The 19,271-nt window shown below is 41.2% G+C and overlaps 2 protein-coding genes across 2 annotated transcripts; both read left to right on the top strand.

Moving 5' to 3' along the window:
* Window positions 1–4,932: 4,932 nt before the first annotated feature.
* Window positions 4,933–10,274, top strand: rnf14 (ring finger protein 14). The gene is made up of 8 exons (XM_024011512.2): window positions 4,933–5,019; window positions 5,594–5,752; window positions 5,864–5,994; window positions 6,677–7,201; window positions 7,281–7,509; window positions 7,676–7,848; window positions 7,959–8,089; window positions 9,642–10,274. Exons 2-8 carry the CDS (start codon window positions 5,602–5,604, stop codon window positions 9,700–9,702), a joined length of 1,401 nt encoding a protein of 466 aa, XP_023867280.1. The 5' UTR covers window positions 4,933–5,019; window positions 5,594–5,601; the 3' UTR covers window positions 9,703–10,274.
* Window positions 10,275–11,955: 1,681 nt separating this feature from the next.
* On the top strand, window positions 11,956–19,133 carry endou2 (endonuclease, polyU-specific 2). The gene is made up of 7 exons (XM_024011513.2): window positions 11,956–12,193; window positions 12,673–12,833; window positions 13,452–13,572; window positions 16,943–17,064; window positions 17,289–17,401; window positions 18,402–18,555; window positions 18,770–19,133. The coding sequence occupies exons 1-7, from the start codon at window positions 12,013–12,015 to the stop codon at window positions 19,037–19,039; spliced, it is 1,122 nt and encodes a 373-aa protein (XP_023867281.1). The 5' UTR covers window positions 11,956–12,012; the 3' UTR covers window positions 19,040–19,133.
* Window positions 19,134–19,271: the final 138 nt, after the last annotated feature.

Genomic DNA, 19,271 nt, shown 5'->3' with positions numbered 1-19,271 from the left:
TGGGTATTATAGAGGCACCAATTATCTGTCCACTATATTCAATTAGATTTGAGTTACTGTCATGCAGTATTTTAATGTAAGGCTGTCTCTTAAAAGCAATGGTCTGTGAGTTGTTCTCTGGTATAGACTTGTTTTTCTATTCTACAACAGTGTGAATGAATGGGGAAGACCAGTTTGGTGCAGTTACCACTAACCAAAAGCTAAATAAATACATGTTGGTGTCTGAGAATTATGTGAAAGATCGCTGAAAGGTTATTTGAAAATGCAATGCGGAACGTGGTGATTTTGACCTTGAATTCCACAAGAGGAAAAAACTCATTACAATTTTCTGGTCTACTGTCATAACAACAAAACATGTTTAGATGTTCTACTTTCATAATCTCATATGAAACAAATAATTTTAAAGTCTGTGGAGGTTTTGAAGAACAATGGGGCCTATGCATTATTTTTCGACCCCCTCCATACACAAAACCACCAGGGGCGTACTGCCCAAGGTGTGCAGAGAGAGTGAGACTTCACTGGAGGCTGGTTTGGCCTGAACCCCAAGCTTCTCAAAGGCACTTCCTCCCCGCTGGCTGGGTTTCTCTCTTTCTGTTCCAACCACCATGACCTACACAGCAACATCACCAGTGGTATTCTGATTTTGCTTTGGTTAAGGCTGCACTCTACAGCTCTCACAATATTCTGGGTTTCTGAGACTAGTCAAATCAACGTTTATTGGTTGGGTACAGATTTTCTGATCACAGGTGCAGTGAAATGCTTGTGTTTTAGCTCCAATAGTGCAGTATTTCACACAGCACGAATTCAGTCTGACTGCTTACTGTCTTGAAGTTTCCCTAATATATTGAATAACCATCCTAAGATGGCCAGTCAAAAAAAGCATTATCACTACATCAAGTCAAGATAATTCCACTCATTTCCCAAAACTCTTTCCCCACAGGAGGATCTGAAAATCTCCCCCAACAGAGACTTGCAGAAAGATTATCCATTAATGAATGTTGTTGAAAGTGTTGCTGTAATGCACTGCCTCTTTCCGTAGGTCCACACTTTTCTGGTGAGCTTGCTTATAATTGCTCCGGCTCTGCGGGTGGGAGGAAGGCTGTCATCTATTATTGGTGCTTTCACGACAACTGTAGAACTTGGAAAAAAACAAGGTCAAATCATGTCAGTGATCTTCAGATCAGAAAGTCGGAGCTCTAGCAAGATGCCCAAATTTCCAAGTTGGATGACCGTTCAAAAAGATTTTTCCCCTTTTTCCAGTTGTCTAGAATGTACTGAATTCGGAAGTCGGAGATTTCCTAGTTCCCAGTTGTTTTGAATGCGGCATATGGCAAGATATATTTCATTAAAGGAGATAGGAATCCCCCTGGGAAATTAATGGCGAACGTGTTTACGCCTCACACAGACTGTCGACCAATCGCGTTCACTGCTGCTAAAGTAATCGTTACGCAATCTCTTAAAAGTCAGAAGTATGAGTCAAGAAACCTGTCTATTTTCCTCGAAAGTACCTAATGTCACGATTCCAAAACTAGACGATATTACAGAGAAGTTCTCGGAATATATTTGTAATATTGTACTTGTTGACGAAGTTGTTTTTTTGAGCTAGCGCCCAATGTATGGAGTCAATTTCACGCCATATGTATTGAATTCAAAATAAAATAAATCGTGAACATGAAAAATAAAGTTGAGAATGTAAACATATTTTCGAGGACGGGTGAAATAATAGATGTTGAAATCAAAATAGAAATGTAAACTAACATAAGACAAAACTCTATTAAATGATTTAAAGTCGTTGCCAGCCTGTAGTTAGCCACTGCCAGCCGTAGGGTTGTCCATATGTTTTTATTAAACCAAGTCACGTCGAAATAAGCCATTATGATTTTAGACCCATCACTAATGTATCCAGTTAGCTAGCGATGTAACGTTACATGTATCCACGATGACGACACTCTTAAATCATGAGATTGAAATCACATTTCGCCCTTTACGGACAGCTACTTCGTTTACAGAAAGCATACGAGTAGCGTAACCAAAAGGTAGTACATGCAGGCGAGAGTGTAGGCATTATTAGAACGTTTTTATTGATAATATCTGTTGGAAAAAAGTTTGGATGTTGCCACACACATACCTACTTGTTAACAAAATTAAGGAAGTTTACTTTAAAATTATTCATAAATATTATCCTGCCAACCACTATATGAAGAAGTTTAAGGAAAACATCAACTAAAATTCTTTGGGCCAAATTTCATATTCACAAATGTAAATTTACAAACAAAACACCACATTTTCTTACCTTACAAAAATAAATTGAACTGTTTTTTAAGACAATTAAATATTCTACTAACGAAAATGCTGTTAGAATTATAAGTGTATGTATGTCCCTTAAGGCCCTTGTGTAATGTGATATTGTACCCCCTAGCCCAATTGTCCTTTGTATAATATTTATATATACTTGTGTTCCCACATGTACTTCCTGTATTGATTTGTTGTTAATAAAAATATATATTTTTAAATATACACTGCTCAAAAAAATAAAGGGAACACTTAAACAACACAATGTAACTCCAAGTCAATCACACTTCTGTGAAATCAAACTGTCCACTTAGGAAGCAACACTGATTGACAATAAATTTCCCATGCTGTTGTGCAAATGGAATAGACAAAAGGTGGAAATTATAGGCAATTAGCAAGACACCCCCAATAAAGGAGTGATTCTGCAGGTGGTGACCACAGACCACTTCTCAGTTCCTATGCTTCCTGGCTGATGTTTGGTCACTTTTGAATGCTGGCGGTGCTTTCACTCTAGTGGTAGCATGAGACGGGATCTACAACCCACACAAGTGGCTCAGGCAGTGCAGCTCATCCAGGATGGCACATCAATGCGAGCTGTGGCAAGAAGGTTTTGCTGTGTCTGTCAGCGTAGTGTCCAGAGCATGGAGGCGCTACCAGGAGACAGGCCAGTACATCAGGAGACGTGGAGGAGGCCGTATGAGGGCAACAACCCAGCAGCAGGACCGCTACCTCCGCCTTTGTGCAAGGAGGATCAGGAGGAGCACTGCCAGAGCCCTGCAAAATGACCTCCAGCAGGCCATAAATGTACATGTCTGCTCAAACGGTAGAAACAGACCCATGAGGGTGGTATGAGGGCCCGACGTCCACAGGTGGGGGTTGTGCTTACAGCCCAACACCGTGCAGGACGTTTGGCATTTGCCAGAGAACACCAAGATTGGCAAATTCGCAACTGGCGCCCTGTGCTCTTCACAGATGAAAGCAGGTTCACACTGAGCACGTGACAGACGTGAAGAGTCTGGAGACGCCGTGGAGAACGTTCTGCTGCCTGCAACACCCTCCAGCATGACCGGTTTGGCGGTGGGTCAGTCATGGTGTGGGGTGGCATTTCTTTGGGGGCCGCACAGCCCTCCATGTGCTCGCCAGAGGTAGCCTGACTGCCATTAGGTACCGAGATGAGATCCTCAGTCCCCTTGTGAGACCATATGCTGGTGCGGTTGGCCCTGGGTTCCTCCTAATGCAAGACAATGCTAGACCTCATGTGGCTGGAGTGTGTCAGCAGTTCCTGCAGGACGAAGGCATTGATGCTATGGCCTGGCCCGCCCGTTCCCCAGACCTGAATCCAATTGAGCACATCTGGGACATCATGTCTCGCTCCATCACCAAAGCCACGTTGCACCCCAGACTGTCAGGAGTTGGTGGATGCTTTAGTCAAGGTCTGGGAGGAGATCCCTCAGGAGACCATCCGCCACCTCATCAGGAGCATGCCCAGGCGTTGTAGGGAGGTCATACAGGCACGTGGAGGCCACACACACCACTGAGCCTCATTTTGACTTGTTTTAAGGACATTACATCAAAGTTGGATCAGCCTGTAGTGTGGTTTTCCACTTTAATTTTGAGTGTGACTCCAAATCCAGACCTCCATGGGTTGATAAATTTGATTTCCATTGATAATTTTTGTGTGATTTTGTTGTCAGCACATTCAACTATGTAAAGAAAAACGTATTTAATAAGAATATTTCATTCATTCAGATCTAGGATGTGTTATTTTAGTGTTCCCTTTATTTTTTTGAGCAGTGTATATACAATTTATAAAGAGGTAGGCAAAATGTATTCAATAGGATTGGTTGCTGGGAAAGTTGAATCGAAAACGATTTTTGCATTCGTTTTCAAATATTGTTTAAAATCAATTGTCATAGTGTTTTGCTCTCGCTTTAAAATTATTTGCTTACAAGTTTTTTGTTTTTGATTTTGCTGTCTTATTTTTGTTTACAATTCTATACATTTTGCTTTCATTTATTTGGCTTTTGATTTCAACATCCATTATTTCACCCGTCCTCGAAAATATAATGTTTACATTCTCAGCTTTATTTTTCATGTTCACGATTTATTTTATTTTGAATTCAATACATATGGCGTGAAATTGACCCCATACCAATTGACTCCCATTCACTCCTTGACAGCGGTCCTTGTCCCAGTATCGCCCAGAATGCACCCCGCGGCCCAGGGACAACACGTCGACAACGTACGCAATGGGCGTTAAATTTCATATTCACAAATGTACATTTACAAACAAAACACCACATTTTCTTACCTTACAAAAATGTATTGAACTGTAAGACACTTTAAGACAATTAAATACTCTACTAACAAAAAAGCTATTAGAATTATAAGTGTATGTCCCTTAAGGTCCTTGTGTAATGTATATTATTTATATATACTTGTGTTCCCACATGTACTTCCTGTATTGATTTGTTGTTAATAAAAAATATACGTTTTCTTAGTTATACCTCAGTGGTCATCCAAAAACTGGGTTTCCTCTAGATAACACAGCCACAAAGACAAATATCGTAAACATTTATGAAAACAAAAATGTTAGCAGTGTGGTTAAGGTTTGGTTTAAAATCAGATTTTAAGAAGATAAATTGTAGAAATAGGCGGAGTTTATGACTTTGTGGCTGTGTTAACTAGTGAAAACCAAAACGTAATTTGTGGGGGCTGAAGTAAAAGGTAAATAACACAACATGATCTAAGAAAATGATAGCTAGTTGTAATAGTCATTTTATATATCTCCGCCAGTGACTGATTAGTCATGATAGATAGCTTAGTATTAAAGAGGCACTTCGCCAGCTAAAGTTAGCTAACGTTACGTTAACGTCGTCAGCCCTTGAGATCAGGGCCTAGCTAGATTTGTTACATAGTCACTTTAGAACATGGTTCTCTAGTTGAAACTATATAACGTTAGCTAGGTAACTGTTAGCTAGCTAACATTAGACGTTTCTTCTAATCAGCCTGCTAGCTAACTTACCTAATACCCATGCATTATTATTATGATGATGATGCTGCTCTATCCTGAAACGTTGTAAGAGCTAGTTTTTTTAACCTTGTTACCTCTCACTTTAGCTTTAATGCTGTGTTTATTTGCTGGTGTTATACTTCTCTGTATTATTAAAGCAATACTTAGCTAGCTACAGATTGTAATTGGCTTGGAAACTAATTACACGACAGGGCCAATATACTACCAATCAATATGAGATTGGCTATCACGCAGAGCCTCACGGGTTTTACTATTGTTGCCGCACAGGAATGTAAATGTCGGAGGACCAGGAAGCCCAGGAGGATGAGTTGCTTGCTCTAGCGAGTATTTACGATGAAGAGGAGTTTCACAGAGCCAAATCTGCACAGGGCGGTGAGATACAGCTATGCCTTGAACTTCCTCCTAGTTTCAAGTTGATAGTCAATGGTAAGGCTGTTTACCTTCCTTTCCATTAATACTGAGTGTCCCTTTAATATGAATCAACTGTCAATCAGTATTAAAACCTGAACAATCAAATGTGTTGTATGTTTCTGACAGGAAACAAGCAGACCGAATATGACATATCTTTCCTACCTCCTCTGGTGCTTAACTTTGAACTTCCTGCTGACTACCCTTCTTCCTCATCTCCGGTCTATACACTAAGTTCCAAATGGCTGTCAAGGGACCAGGTGAGGTAGACCCATCAACATGACAAGAAATCACATAACATGTTTCAACAATATTCCCCTTGTCCTCTAGCTTGGAAACCCAACTTTGAATTTCATTGAATTCTACGTTGGGCATAAATGAGCGTTTGGATATGGAAAGTTGTCCCTTACATGACCTCTACAAGCCAGAATGTTGAATACAATTATATTTTAACTTACTTTACCTGTTGTCCGAGCAGTTGGTCCTGTTGAAGGTAGGAACGTCAGACAATATATCCACAGGAAAGTATAATTACATAAACTTTTCAAAGCGCTGGTAGTGCATTCAGGTTTCTATCATGTGAAGCATGCGCACAAGATGAAAATACATGCACGAGATGCATGCATACTTGCCAAGCTCGTGTACGTGTTTACATGCTTCTATGCATGCTTCTGGTGATAAAAATCGGAAAGCACTACCAGTGCTTTGAAAAGTTTATATAATTATACTTTCCTGTGGATATATTCTCACATTCCTACCTGCAAAAGGACCAACCGCACGGACAACAGGTAAAGTAAGTTAAAATATCATTTTATTCAACATTCTGGTTTGTAGATGCTGTGAGAGGAAACTTTCCTGATCCAAACGCTCACTTATGCCCGATGTAGAATTCAACGTCGGGTCTACAGGCTCCTCACCAGCCCTTCTCTTTCTCCCCCTCAGATGACTTCTCTATGCAAGCGCCTGGATGGGCTGTGGGAGGAGAACCAGGGCTGTGTTGTTCTCTTCACATGGATCCAGTTCCTTAAGGAGGAGGCCTTTGCCTTCCTCGACGTCAAGTCTCCCCTGGAAGTGGTCAAGGGGGGCAACGCTCCGGTGGAGTGGAAGAGGAGTGAGGCTGGTGTGAAGCGGGCGGGGAGTCTAACCGGGGAGAAGGACAAACTGGAGCCCCTGCTGGAGCTGGACCCCCGTGCTGTCCTGGTGGTTGACCCCCGTACTGATATCCTACCTCAGCTCCTGGACTTTGATGAAGCTCAGCGGCAGAAGGTGTTTGACGCCAAGGCGTTCTGCTGTGGTATCTGCTTCATGGAGAAGCTGGGCTCGGGCTGCCTGTGCTTTAAGGAATGCCAGCACGTGTACTGCAAGACCTGCATGACGGAATACTTCCAGATTCAGATCCGCGACGGCAACGTTCAGTGCCTTAACTGCCCCGAGCCCAAGTGCACCTCCTTGGCTACACCCTCACAGGTAACTTTGGCTCTTGTGACATTAATGAGCTCTTGTGACAATCTTATGAGCACTGACTAATGCACTGCCCCTTTTACAGGTCAAGCTCCTTGTCGGGGAGGAGTTGTTTGCGCGTTATGACCGCCTTCTGCTTCAGTCCAGCCTGGATCTGATGGCCGATGTGGTGTACTGCCCTCGCCAGTCCTGCTGCCAGGCTGTGATGGTGGAGCCAGACACCACCATGGGCATTTGCCCTGCCTGCCAGTACGCCTTCTGCACCCTCTGCAAACGGGGATACCACGGCCTGTCCCACTGCAAGGTCACAGCAGGTAAAGGAAATAGTTTACATTGTATTACATAGTTTATATAGTATATTACCTGACAATTAATGAGTTATATGCTGTGCACAATCTATACACTAAAGATGGTCAATCTAAATGTAGGTTAGAGTAATGGTTATGGTATTGAGAGTGGTCTCTACCTCCTGCCTTATAGATGAGCTGCGAGGCCTGCGGGATGAGTATATATCTGCCAGTGCCGAGGGGAAGAAGTTCATGGAGCAGCGCTTTGGGAAGCGGGTCATCCAGCGTGCTGTGGAGGAATCCTTCAGCAGGGATTGGCTTAATGAGAACTGTAAAGGCTGCCCTCGCTGTGGCACTAATATACAGGTATGTTGCTCTCCGCACTACACAGCTTTATAACTAGTTAGTATGCATATGTTTTGCTGCTCCTACATGATTTTGATCTATCATCTTCTCTGCTCTGTCTTTATGTGTAGAAGGTTGATGGCTGCAACAAGATGACTTGCACCTCGTGTAAGCAGTACTTCTGCTGGTTGTGTCTGGGCCAGCTCACACGTGTCAACCCCTACAGCCACTTCAACAACCCCTCCTCGCCTTGCTACAACCAGTGAGGGGCTTTGCTATTGTCCTCCTTTTTCAGCAGTTGTCAGTGACAATTGGCTCTGTGACCTTTTGAGATGTAGGATACATAAGGATTATGCACATAGGGGGAAATTCAGATGCGAGTTACACGTGCATCAATTTAAATTTCACTTTTCTCTCTATGCGTATTCTGAACTTGAATTTAAGCATGGGGAAATTACCAGTGCCAGCAAGGTAAGCGTTTAGGGTGGAGATCAAAGAAACAGGTGTGGCAGAGGTGTGTCTACAGATGCATCCTATTCTAACCTGGACTTAATTCCCTAATAATTCCACCACTTTTACGCACGAGGAAACGGTGAATACAGTTGAGCGAACCTGCCGGTTCCAAGTGGAAAAAGCATCTACTTAATTTTTTCCAATATAAAAAAACGCTATTCTCCATGTACTGTAATTTATAAATTGTTAAAAGAGCTAGGTAAATTAATAATTCGTTTGGATAATGGGATTATTAATATAGATAAGGCGATAGGCTATATTATCTATGTTTACAATTTTACCTTATGATCGCTAGAGATTAATGTGAAAATAATCATACAGTATGGCAGGAAACTACTTGGCTCATCGCACTCTAGTGACTCCTAGGGAGTAAAATCGATATGTATATTTTTATTTAACTAGGCAAGTCAGTTAAGAACAAATTATTATTTACAATGACTGCCTTCCCCCGGCCAAACCCGGACGACGCTGGGGCAGGTAGCCTAGTGGTTAGAGCATTGGGCCAGTAACCGAAAGCTTGCTGGATCGAATCCCTGAGCTGACAAGGTAAAAATCTGTCGTTCTGCCCCTGAGCAAGGCAGTTAACCCACTGTTCCCCGGGCGCCGAAGACATGGATGTCGATTATGACAGCCCCCCCGCAACTCTCTGATTCAGAGGGGTTGGGTTAAGTGCGGAAGACACATTTCAGTTGAATGCATTCAGTTGTACAACTGACTAAGTATCCCCCTTTCCAATTGTGCGCCGGCCCTATGGGACTGCCTATCACGGCAGAATGTTATACAGCCTGGAATCGAACCAGGGACTGTGGTGACGCCTTAGACCGCTGCGCCACTCGGGAGCACTTAAGTAATATTTTTTTTGCTTTTAAATCTATCCATGGGTTCTGAAACGGAGACAAATATGCATATGTTTTCATGGCTACCTTTGTATATTCTGAACGCGTTCTCCATACATTCAAGTCTTGGGCCGATCAAATTAAATGAACACCGTATTTAAAGGGATTGCTTTAGATAAATGAACAGAAACTAATTGAACAAAAACTCACTGATCAAATTGTGTTTTCTGGGGTTGAATTAAATGTATTTAGTGCGCGCAAGGGAACCACGCCCGCAAACCTCATTATGCACCTCCATAAGGTAATTCTAAATACCAACTACTGAGAAGTGCGTTTGAAAGGCGTACATTTCCAAAGTCTGAATCGGCCCCATAGAATGTCTATCTAACCTTTTTTTTTTATTGGCTTCTTAATTAATGAGTAAAAATTACTAATTTCTTGTGTTTCTTTGTTGTTATTTTATAGGCTGTTCCAGGGTGTGGATATTGATGAAGATGATGCCTTTTGGAGTGATGAAGAGGACTGATGTGCAATACCTCCCATGCGTGCTTCATTTGTATGCACTTTAACCGCCCATGGATTTAGCAATACAATTTCTCACCATCATTGATCAGGCATTTACTTACCCAAAATATATCAGTCATTTCTGATGGTTGAATGGCTAGCGGAGAGCAATTCCAGTTAGAAGTAGGCACATTACCTTACTCCATACAGCAGTCAAATACTCAGGGCCAGTATTTTTCTGAAGGAATACTTGTGAAGAGAGTGTGAGCGAGTGTACCAAAAACTAATGGGTTAGTTTGTTTAGATGATTTGAACAGATAACGTTGGTATGTTTTATCAATCTCAATATAAAAAGGAAATTCAGGGATACGGGGGTGAAATCTTACAATCAAGAACAGAGGACAACATTTTGGGATAATGTTTATACAATTGAATGTCTGTCCTTTAGAACCACTTTAATCATGATGAGTTAACTCTCTGTATACCCGGATACCATCCAAACCATGAGCTCACAGCTTGATGTAAAAAAAAAAAAAAGGGTGAATAAAGCTTTGCCAAATGTGACATTCATCCAATGGCCATCAAGAAATATGATTTATGTTTCTGGAAAATGATTTTTAGACACTGTCCTTTTCTGTATGTTTTTGTTCCTTTTTCACAAATAGGTACACTTTATTTATCATGTAACATGATTTGTTTGAATGGGACACACTCAGGAGGAGGCTGGTGGGAGGAGTTATAGGATTAAGGGCTCATTGTAATGGCTGGAATGGAATTAATACAACATGGGTTGATGCATGGTTTCCATATGTTTGATACAATTCCATTTACTCTATTCCAGCTATTACAATATGCCCGTTCTCCTATTGCTCCTCCCACCAGCCTCCTCTGACGCACATTGTTGATTAGGTTAAATATGGCATTGTTTCAGTACAAAAGATATGTCCATAACCACCCTGACATTTGCTAGTTACTACCTACTCACATTATGATCTTCATCGAAACTTTTCAGAAAGTGAGGCTGATTTGGAAATGGGCATCAATGTAAATCACATTCAAAATACATGTCCTGCTCTTAAAATAGTTATATTGTGCTTTCACTTTTATCTGTTAATGTTATAGGGGGACAGTCTTTGATATTTGCAGTAGTCCTGAATTTAAAAAATGTTGTAATAACCATAAACATACATAAATAACCCTTTGGTTTTAGTGTTCATTCCCATGTTTGGGGCTTTAGGACATTCTTCATGTGTTCCTTTTCTCAATACATGTTTTATGAAGTTACTCAAATGTACTCCCTTGTTTATTTTGTCACACTGTATTAAGAGTGAACATGTGATAACAGAATCACTTCCAGTCCATTCCTATAACTTGCAAAAGTGCTTGTACCTTGATACCGCTGCATGCAACTATAGTTCCTTATATCTTGTCCCATAGTCGCACCCATCTGCTGGTAGAAATTCTGCCTTTTGGCATTGTTTTAATCAAAGTACTTACTCTTTTTAGTTATATTGCCTCCCATGTAAGTTAACTGTTGGCTTTGCTGAAAAGCTGACTGCTGAATTAGTGATGAGATGAGACCCATCCAAAGGACGCAACCTTTCCAACGAGAACATACAATGCCTTTTCCTTCCACGAGAGTGTGCAAGGGCTGTGCTGTCATTGTCTTTAACACAGAAGGCATTGCTGAGTCAAACAGGTGGCAGAGGAAACCAAGAATGATTGTTGGTCCAAAATTACTGAACTAACATGAAGAGGTTTTCGACACGTTGCTGATTATGGTTACATTCTGAAATCGAAGGTTCTGACTTCGATTAAATCCTGATCACTTAATCAGCCTTTCTTTTATTGAAGTCAACCTTCAATTTTAGAATGCAAACATTTTAATTTCCTGTCATGAATTTAACAGATGTGTATTAAAACATGTTTTGGATTTATGCCACTCATCTACAAAATGTTAGAGAATTGAGAGCATTGTTTTAACTGTCATGATATTACAGACACAGACTACAATGTAACTGTTGTCTTTGATTCAACTGGCCCCTATAATCTGTCCTTCAGCAGGAACACAGCTTCCCTGGTCTCCATGCCTATCAAGGGACCTTATTTATTACACACAATAATGTATCTTATTTATACACACTATTACCATGTGTTTTCACTTGGGAAGGGGACAGGGTGATGGAGGGACAGGACACAGAGACAGGAGAAGAACAAAACAGTACTAAAGAAACAAAGAGAGTCCATGTTGTAGCAAGTGATTCAAAAGCAGTCAGTACAACACAGTTTAATCCCTTTGGCTAAAGTTGCTGACAGTGGATAACCCTTTAAAATGGCCCCTGTCATGCCTCGTGGTATAGGAGCGCCTCCCAGCATGTTAGTAAAGATTTGTGCTTTCAAACAGGCCAGTTCCACACGCACAAATCCGGCCACAGGACTGAATCCCCTTAGCTGCTCCAAACCCACAGACCACTTCTCTTTATACGCCAGTGAGCAGGCCAAAGCTGAACAAGGTCAGTAATATATGATGAGTAGCTTGCGTCGATGGTGGGATGCTGATTAGATGACAGTGTCAATCAAAACCTGAATGTTGAACTAAAATTGTTAATGTAATAATTCTTGCTTGTAAATGGCTCTTTTTTTGGTGTGTTGATTATCAGTTCACTGAATGATTCAGTGATAACATGTCTGGAAATTGTATTATGTAGTTAATTGTCATACACTTAAACTGTTTACCTTGATGAACACAGAATCATTTCCCTCCGTGATAACTTGATTGACCAATAAATGTGTTATATCAATTTTATGGATGGTATAAAAAAATATATTTTGATATTTACCACACTTAGTAGGCCTATGTGTAATTTATACATTGAGAAGATGTATAATGTACAGATGTTGGAATGCAGGATTGACAACACCATTTAGAGTTGTTGTATAGCAACGTAAGCATAGGAGTCACTGTACATGACGTGATATTTCTTCACACCAGAGGAACCTGACACAGTCAGCTGTAGCCTGCAGAGTACAGAGGGACCAACCAGTCACATCATGATTGAAGCTGACCGAGAGCTATCAGCCATGGTGCAGGATATATGGGATAAAGACGTCAACAGACTGAAACCAGGGACAGACTACCGGATCTCTCTGCAGGTAGCAAAACTGAAAACGATCCAAATTGCACTACTGTATGTGGATGTTTTTTTTATACACATCATTCCCGTGACAAATTGTACAGATGCATTTTACCCCAAATTAACTAATGGATGTTTTTGCACAACATCATGAGGCCACAAGCATTGTTTGATGAGGAAGGTCAGAGCACATTGAACAAATCTAGACCCCTAAAATGCTCTAGATTGTTGCTCTGTGGTGTCTTTCTAAAGGACACAATAGCATGTTAGACACTGTGCCACAGACAGAGAGCTGCCACAGACAGAGAGAGAGAGAGAGAGAGAGAGAGAGAGAGAGAGAGAGAGAGAGAGAGAGAGAGAGAGAGAGAGAGAGAGAGAGAGAGAGAGAGAGAGAGAGAGAGAGAGAGAATGCAAGTCAAGTGAAAACATGCTGCTGTTGTTAGAATTTCCTGGCTCTCATAAACAAAACACTGGAGTTGCAGCTTTATAGGGCACTGGGTCATGTTTTTTTTCCCATCAAGGGGTTACAATGTAAAAAAATATATATATATTCCTGGATCATTGGTGGGAATGCTTAGACATTTGTAATATTGTATGTAACTGGTTTGCTCTTCCTCCTCTGCTTTGCTTTGTGCAGGGGAAAGCTGGGCCTGTGAATGCTGACATGAATGATGACATGAATGATGACAATGATGGAGCCGGATATCCTCTGTTCTCATTTGTCGATGAACGCATTTTCAAAAAGGAGTCTTTCTTAGGTAAGGGCCTGACGTGTGAGGGTTAGAGCTTTGGGATCAACTTTTGCCTTCAACCGTGCAGTTTCCTGTGTGTTATCATTATTTTCCTTTGGAAATTCTGTCATATCTGCAATGTATTACATAAGCAGAGAGTAGCAGGAGTTCAAGTATAATTGAACAAAGTGGCGATTTTAGCATGAAAATCTTGGTGAAGCAAACTCAACCATTTTTTTTTATGCATGCCAGCAAAGCCACAACACTAAACAATACATTAATTGCACTATAACAGTGACAAACAGTGCCCACAAACTGTTAGGGCCTACATAAAGCTGTCCCAACAGCAGAGCTTTCTTTCCAACACCATGGAGTGAATCCTTACCACTGCTACACCTGGCAGTCAGCGGAGCCTTGTCTGACAGCAAAACAGTTAATTTAGCCTTGTTTACTGCCTTTTTTAAAAACATAGCTGATATGGCTGACTTGCTTAAACAAATGTGGGTTCTACTGACAATTAAGATGTACAAACTATTGCATAAGGGAACGATGAGCGTATAAGAGGCAATCCGTAATTTCGATTAAGACATTAATGAGCGAGCTAAGACGGACGTAGTCAATATAAATATTTGTTCAGCACTTTTGAAATGTAAGCGACAGAATTCAGAACATGGGCTGTTCTCACAGTATTCTCCCTGTACACCAAGTCAGAACCATAGGATAAATAAAGGGGGCATGTAAGCAAACAATGAAAGCTCTTACAATATTAAATTATGATATTTCTCTAAAACAGGCTATAGGCTACATGTGCACCACCAAGTCAGAACAGTAGGCTAAGTTATGAGGGGGAAAGGGACAAAATTATTAGGGTGAGGCACATGGGCCACTAACAGCTTACTACACAATATACACCTAGTATTACTTTCTTAGCTATAGTATATGTATCTCCCTGGCATATTACATCATTTATGCAGCAGCATATAATACATTTTTGGACTCACCTTGTTGTGCGGTGCTCACTTGAACAGGAAGGTGGGGTGGCAGTCCTTCTTGTGGGCAAATTTTGTCATCACACTTTGTCATCATAGTCTGGCATTCTCTGGATTCATGGTGCTTTCAAGACAACTGGGAACTCTGAAAAAAACAAGGTCGAAACATGACGTCAGTGATCTTCAGGTCAAAGCTCTACTGTAGAAGAAGGCCAAGTTCCTGACTTGGAATTCCGAGTTGGATGACTGTTCATCAGTCGGAGCTAGTTTTTTTCAGAGTTCCCAGTTGTCTTGAACTAACTGAAGTCCGAGATTTCTGAGTTTCCAGTTGTTTTGAACGCGGCAGAAGTCACCTGGATTAACAGCATGGCCACTGTATTCAACTTTTTCTGGCCCATGGTGTTGCATGTGAATGTTTATCCTTTTAAGCTTGGAAAAGAGACCCTTAAACCCAGACTTGGACCACAAACCCTCTCCACTGAATAGAAGGCTAGTGATTGCTTTGCAACGCTTGCAGTTAGCCACCGATTCCTTCCAAAACACTCAATGTTGGATTTGCGATTTCCGACTTGTTGTATAATGTTTATTTCCAATGGCCGATGAGCACCAATACGATATATCTATAATTTCTCTTCATATGACAAGGATTGAAAATAATTTGCCAGTAGATTGTCAACTTGATTCATGTTGATGACTGCTTGTCTAGCTTGCTAGCTAAGATTTTGAAGGTATGATGTTGACATGATCAGTCCAATCAAAGCTACCGGTAGATATAACGTGAGCTGGCATCATTTTATATGTGGCCAATGACCTTAAGCCTTCTTGGATGGGCACTTCTAATGTAAATCTATGCAGCACCCAAGGGGCTTGAATTTTCGAGCTCTCCCCTGTAGATTTTGCAGTGACGCCAATTATGGCGTAACTAGAGAACATTACCAACCCCTACGCTCTGTATTTTCCGCTGGCTGCCCCACAACCACAGAAAGCACTGAGCTAGGCTCAAACACCTGCATTTTGGAGCTGCCTAACTCAAGAAAGCAAAAAATAGACCATGCTTGTATGCAGCTTTATTAACTAAATTATGTATTTTTTTATATTGTTTGCGAACTGATATGTGACACGTACTAATGCCAAAATAACATGCAAAACAGGCAATAAAACAAGTGGGGCTCAGCCCTACCTGAATGATGGGTCACCACTGATTGAACACGATACAAACAGGATGTGTACTGACGTCAGTGGGAGTGGATAGACAAAACAAACTAGTCCTGTCAGCAAACATGTCCACATTGGCACAATGTAGGCCCAATGCGGGCTAAAATATTGGCCTCATGTAGGCTGCCCACATTGGACCGATGTGCCTTTTACCCATACACTCCACATTGGCCCCAGGGCAGGTGGGCGCAAGGGCAGCCCTCAAGTGACTTGAAATAAGTCCACCCTTTTGGATCGGCTGCCAGTTACATTGTATCAGAAAGATAACAAAGTTGTTACTGTCATACATATTTTTACCAGAAACAAAAATTGAAGTTTATCTTATGTCATATGCACTTATCTAAGGCTGCGTTTACACAGGTAGTCCAATCATTATCTTTTTTTCCACCAATTAGTCTTTTGACTAATCACAACAGATCTTTTCACATCAGATCTTTTTCTGAGCTGATCTGATTAGTCAGATGACCAATTAGTGAAAGCAAGATCAGAATTGGTCTGCCTGTGTAAACACAGCCACTTCATCACTGGCAGTGTACAATATACATTTTTTGTTGATTTCACACAACAGAACACTTAAACTGGAGTGACACTCAGTAAAGGTTGCACAAAAATAACTTGTGAACTTATAACTATACGTTTATATCTGAAAAAAAAATGAATTAAAAGATAGTTGGCTGTAAAGTTCTGAACCCTCATTGGTTTGAATGGTGTTAGCCATTTTTATCTTGTATTATTTTTTACTTAACAACATGAAATGGGGTTATTTGTACACCATGCCTGCAAATATTCTAATGAGCCCCCACCTCTACATTATGGTGTGGGCTTGCATGTGCTGGGCTTGGTGTAGACTAGCCTGTGCTGGGCTTGGTGTAGGCTAGCCCATGTTGGTCTGGTGTGGGCTAGCCCATGTTGGTTATGGTGTGGGGTGGCCCATGTTGGGCTGGTGTCCACTAGTTTGCTGGGTTGGTGTAGGCTAGCCCGTGTCGGGCTGGTTTAGACTTGGTGTGGGCTAGGCCGTGTTGGGCTTGTTGTGGGCTAGCCCATGTTGGGCTGATTTGGGCTAGGTGTGGGCTAGCCCCTGCCCACCTTGCCCACCAAATACCCACATGTGGCCAATGGGGTCATGTTTGCTGGGATCTTACTAGATCAGAACACACGCTACACTCTAAACTAAACTGGATGTCTTCTTCCAGCCTTTATCTCTCTACTGGATAACTATGAAAGTGATACGGGTGAGCCTGAGATTGTAACCCCAGAGGAGGAAGCAGAAAACCACAAGTTTCTGGACTGCATGCTTCGAACGCCCACCATGAAGGTACCAGTTAAAACATATTGTGGAGAGGTCGATAAAAAGAAAACTGTATTTATTTGATCAGATGAAAAGGAACATAAGTCAAATCACAGATAAATGTGATCAGAAAAAATGTGTGACATCAATTCACAGGGAGAACCATGGCCAAGTTGGAACGTCAACAGCGAAAGTGAGTCAATCAACATCCCATGATTGAAATTGTCTTCATATGTTTCTCTCATATTTAGATTGCACATAAGTACCTAGTAGAGAAACAGCTCTCCCCAGAGGGATTACCGGAATTCAAGAAGCAGCTCTACCGTATCTGGTTTGAGCTGTACGCCAGACGAGGAGCTAGCAAGTGGGTGGAACTCTCCTCTACGTAACTGTTACTTTTCAGATGTCAAAATAATTCATCATTAGGCTGCTAAATGTTTTCTCTTTCCTGGTTAGGGTTAGGCTCAGTCAATATAAAATCCATTCACAATTAGAGAAAGCTGTATCATCACCTCAGACTCTCTTTTCCTTTGTCTTTATGCCAGTCTATTCAAATGGCAAAGAGTGTGGAGTTGCAGCTCAAGATTGGACTCGAGTCTGACTCAAGGCACACATTTGATTATTTGAGACTTGACTTGGCAGGAAAGAACTTGAAACTTGACTTGGACTTGGAGCCTTAAGACTCGGGACTCGATTTTGACTTGAGACTGATGACTCCAAAGGATTGTTTAAAAATGCCTGTTTCTGTACCGCTTTGTCAGAATTTGATATCTTATTTTACTGTATGAGACAAATGAAAATGGCTGGCCGCTATTTCATTCAATGAGTAGACGAAAGACAGCTACTTGAACATTAGTCATTATATCTAGGGGGAAAAATTACCAAATGAAACTCAGGCTAGAGACTTGGGAAAAAAACACTTGTTACTCGACTTGACTTGATTTGAGATTACTATGCATGATTTGGAATTGATTTGAGATTACAATGCATGATTTGGACTTGATTTGAGATTACAATGCATGATTTGGACTTGATTTGAGATTACAATGCATGATTTGGACTTGATTTGAGATTACAATGCATGACTTGGACTTGATTTGAGATTACAATGCACGACTTGGACTTGATTTGCACTTAGCTTTGTGTATTCCTAGGAGGAGAAAGAGAGTAGTCTATTATTTTTAGTAGGTAACACTCATACTGTATGTTAACACGCAGATTGTGCTGTAATTTCATCATGTGCACCACCACGCAAGTGGTGGATGAGCTTCCATTAGACCTGCCCAATATCATCCCTTCAGAAAGAGGGTGTAAAATCAGTAGTCTATGTTCCAGCCTCATGATGTTCTCCCATGTTCCTCCAGGCCAGACTCCTCAGGGTTTGAGCATGTCTTTGTCGGAGAGACCAGAGGGGGCCGCACAGTCATCGGCTTTCATAACTGGATTCAGTTGTATTTGCAAGAGAAGCTGGGACACATTGATTACAAAGGCTACAGTGTGAACGCAAATTCCCCTCAGGTTAGATAAAAAAAATACTGAAATTATGAATGTATGTTTTGGTTATCATGTTGAATCAGTTGTGTGACTGTGATGACATGGTAGTTAACAATTCCAGGGCATTTCTTTGGAAATTATGTGAGAAATTTCAAACCTACTGAATGACAGTCCCATGGGTGTAGGCCTGTATGTCTTTATTGTTGTCTCTCTCTTCTCTCTTTTATTTAAAAACCAGCCTGACGAGAACAAGCATATCCTGGCGCTACAGTTCAGTTGGAAGAATGGAATAAAACCCAAAGGCAGCATCTTCGTTGGCGTCAGTCCTGAATTTGAGTTTGCCCTTTATACCCTGTGTTTCCTGGTCTCACCCAATGAGCGTGTCAAAGTGTTCTTCAGTATCTATGAGGTGGATATTGTCTGTCACCACTACAACCAGAAGCATATCGGCACAACTTACCCTGTTCTTGTGAAGTATCAAAATGAACAAAAAAAACAAAAAAACTAATCAAACAGGACTCAAATACACTCTCACCCAAGTGTCATGAGTATTGTTTTAGTCTTTTTTTATTTTAAATAAAGATACAATACATCTTACAAGACTACGTGTTATGTTGCTGTATTCATTATTGCTCAACTAGAAGACCTGGCAGCACAGCATGTAATCTTCAGAGGTAACCTCTATTATTTCACCTTTCTAGTTTTTGAATAGTGGAATACAGTGAGTAGGCTACACATAG

The sequence above is a fragment of the Salvelinus sp. IW2-2015 genome, linkage group LG20 (assembly GCF_002910315.2).
Source record: "Salvelinus sp. IW2-2015 linkage group LG20, ASM291031v2, whole genome shotgun sequence".
Lineage (NCBI taxonomy): Eukaryota > Metazoa > Chordata > Actinopteri > Salmoniformes > Salmonidae > Salvelinus > Salvelinus sp. IW2-2015.
This window is presented reverse-complemented; position numbering and strand designations above follow the sequence as displayed.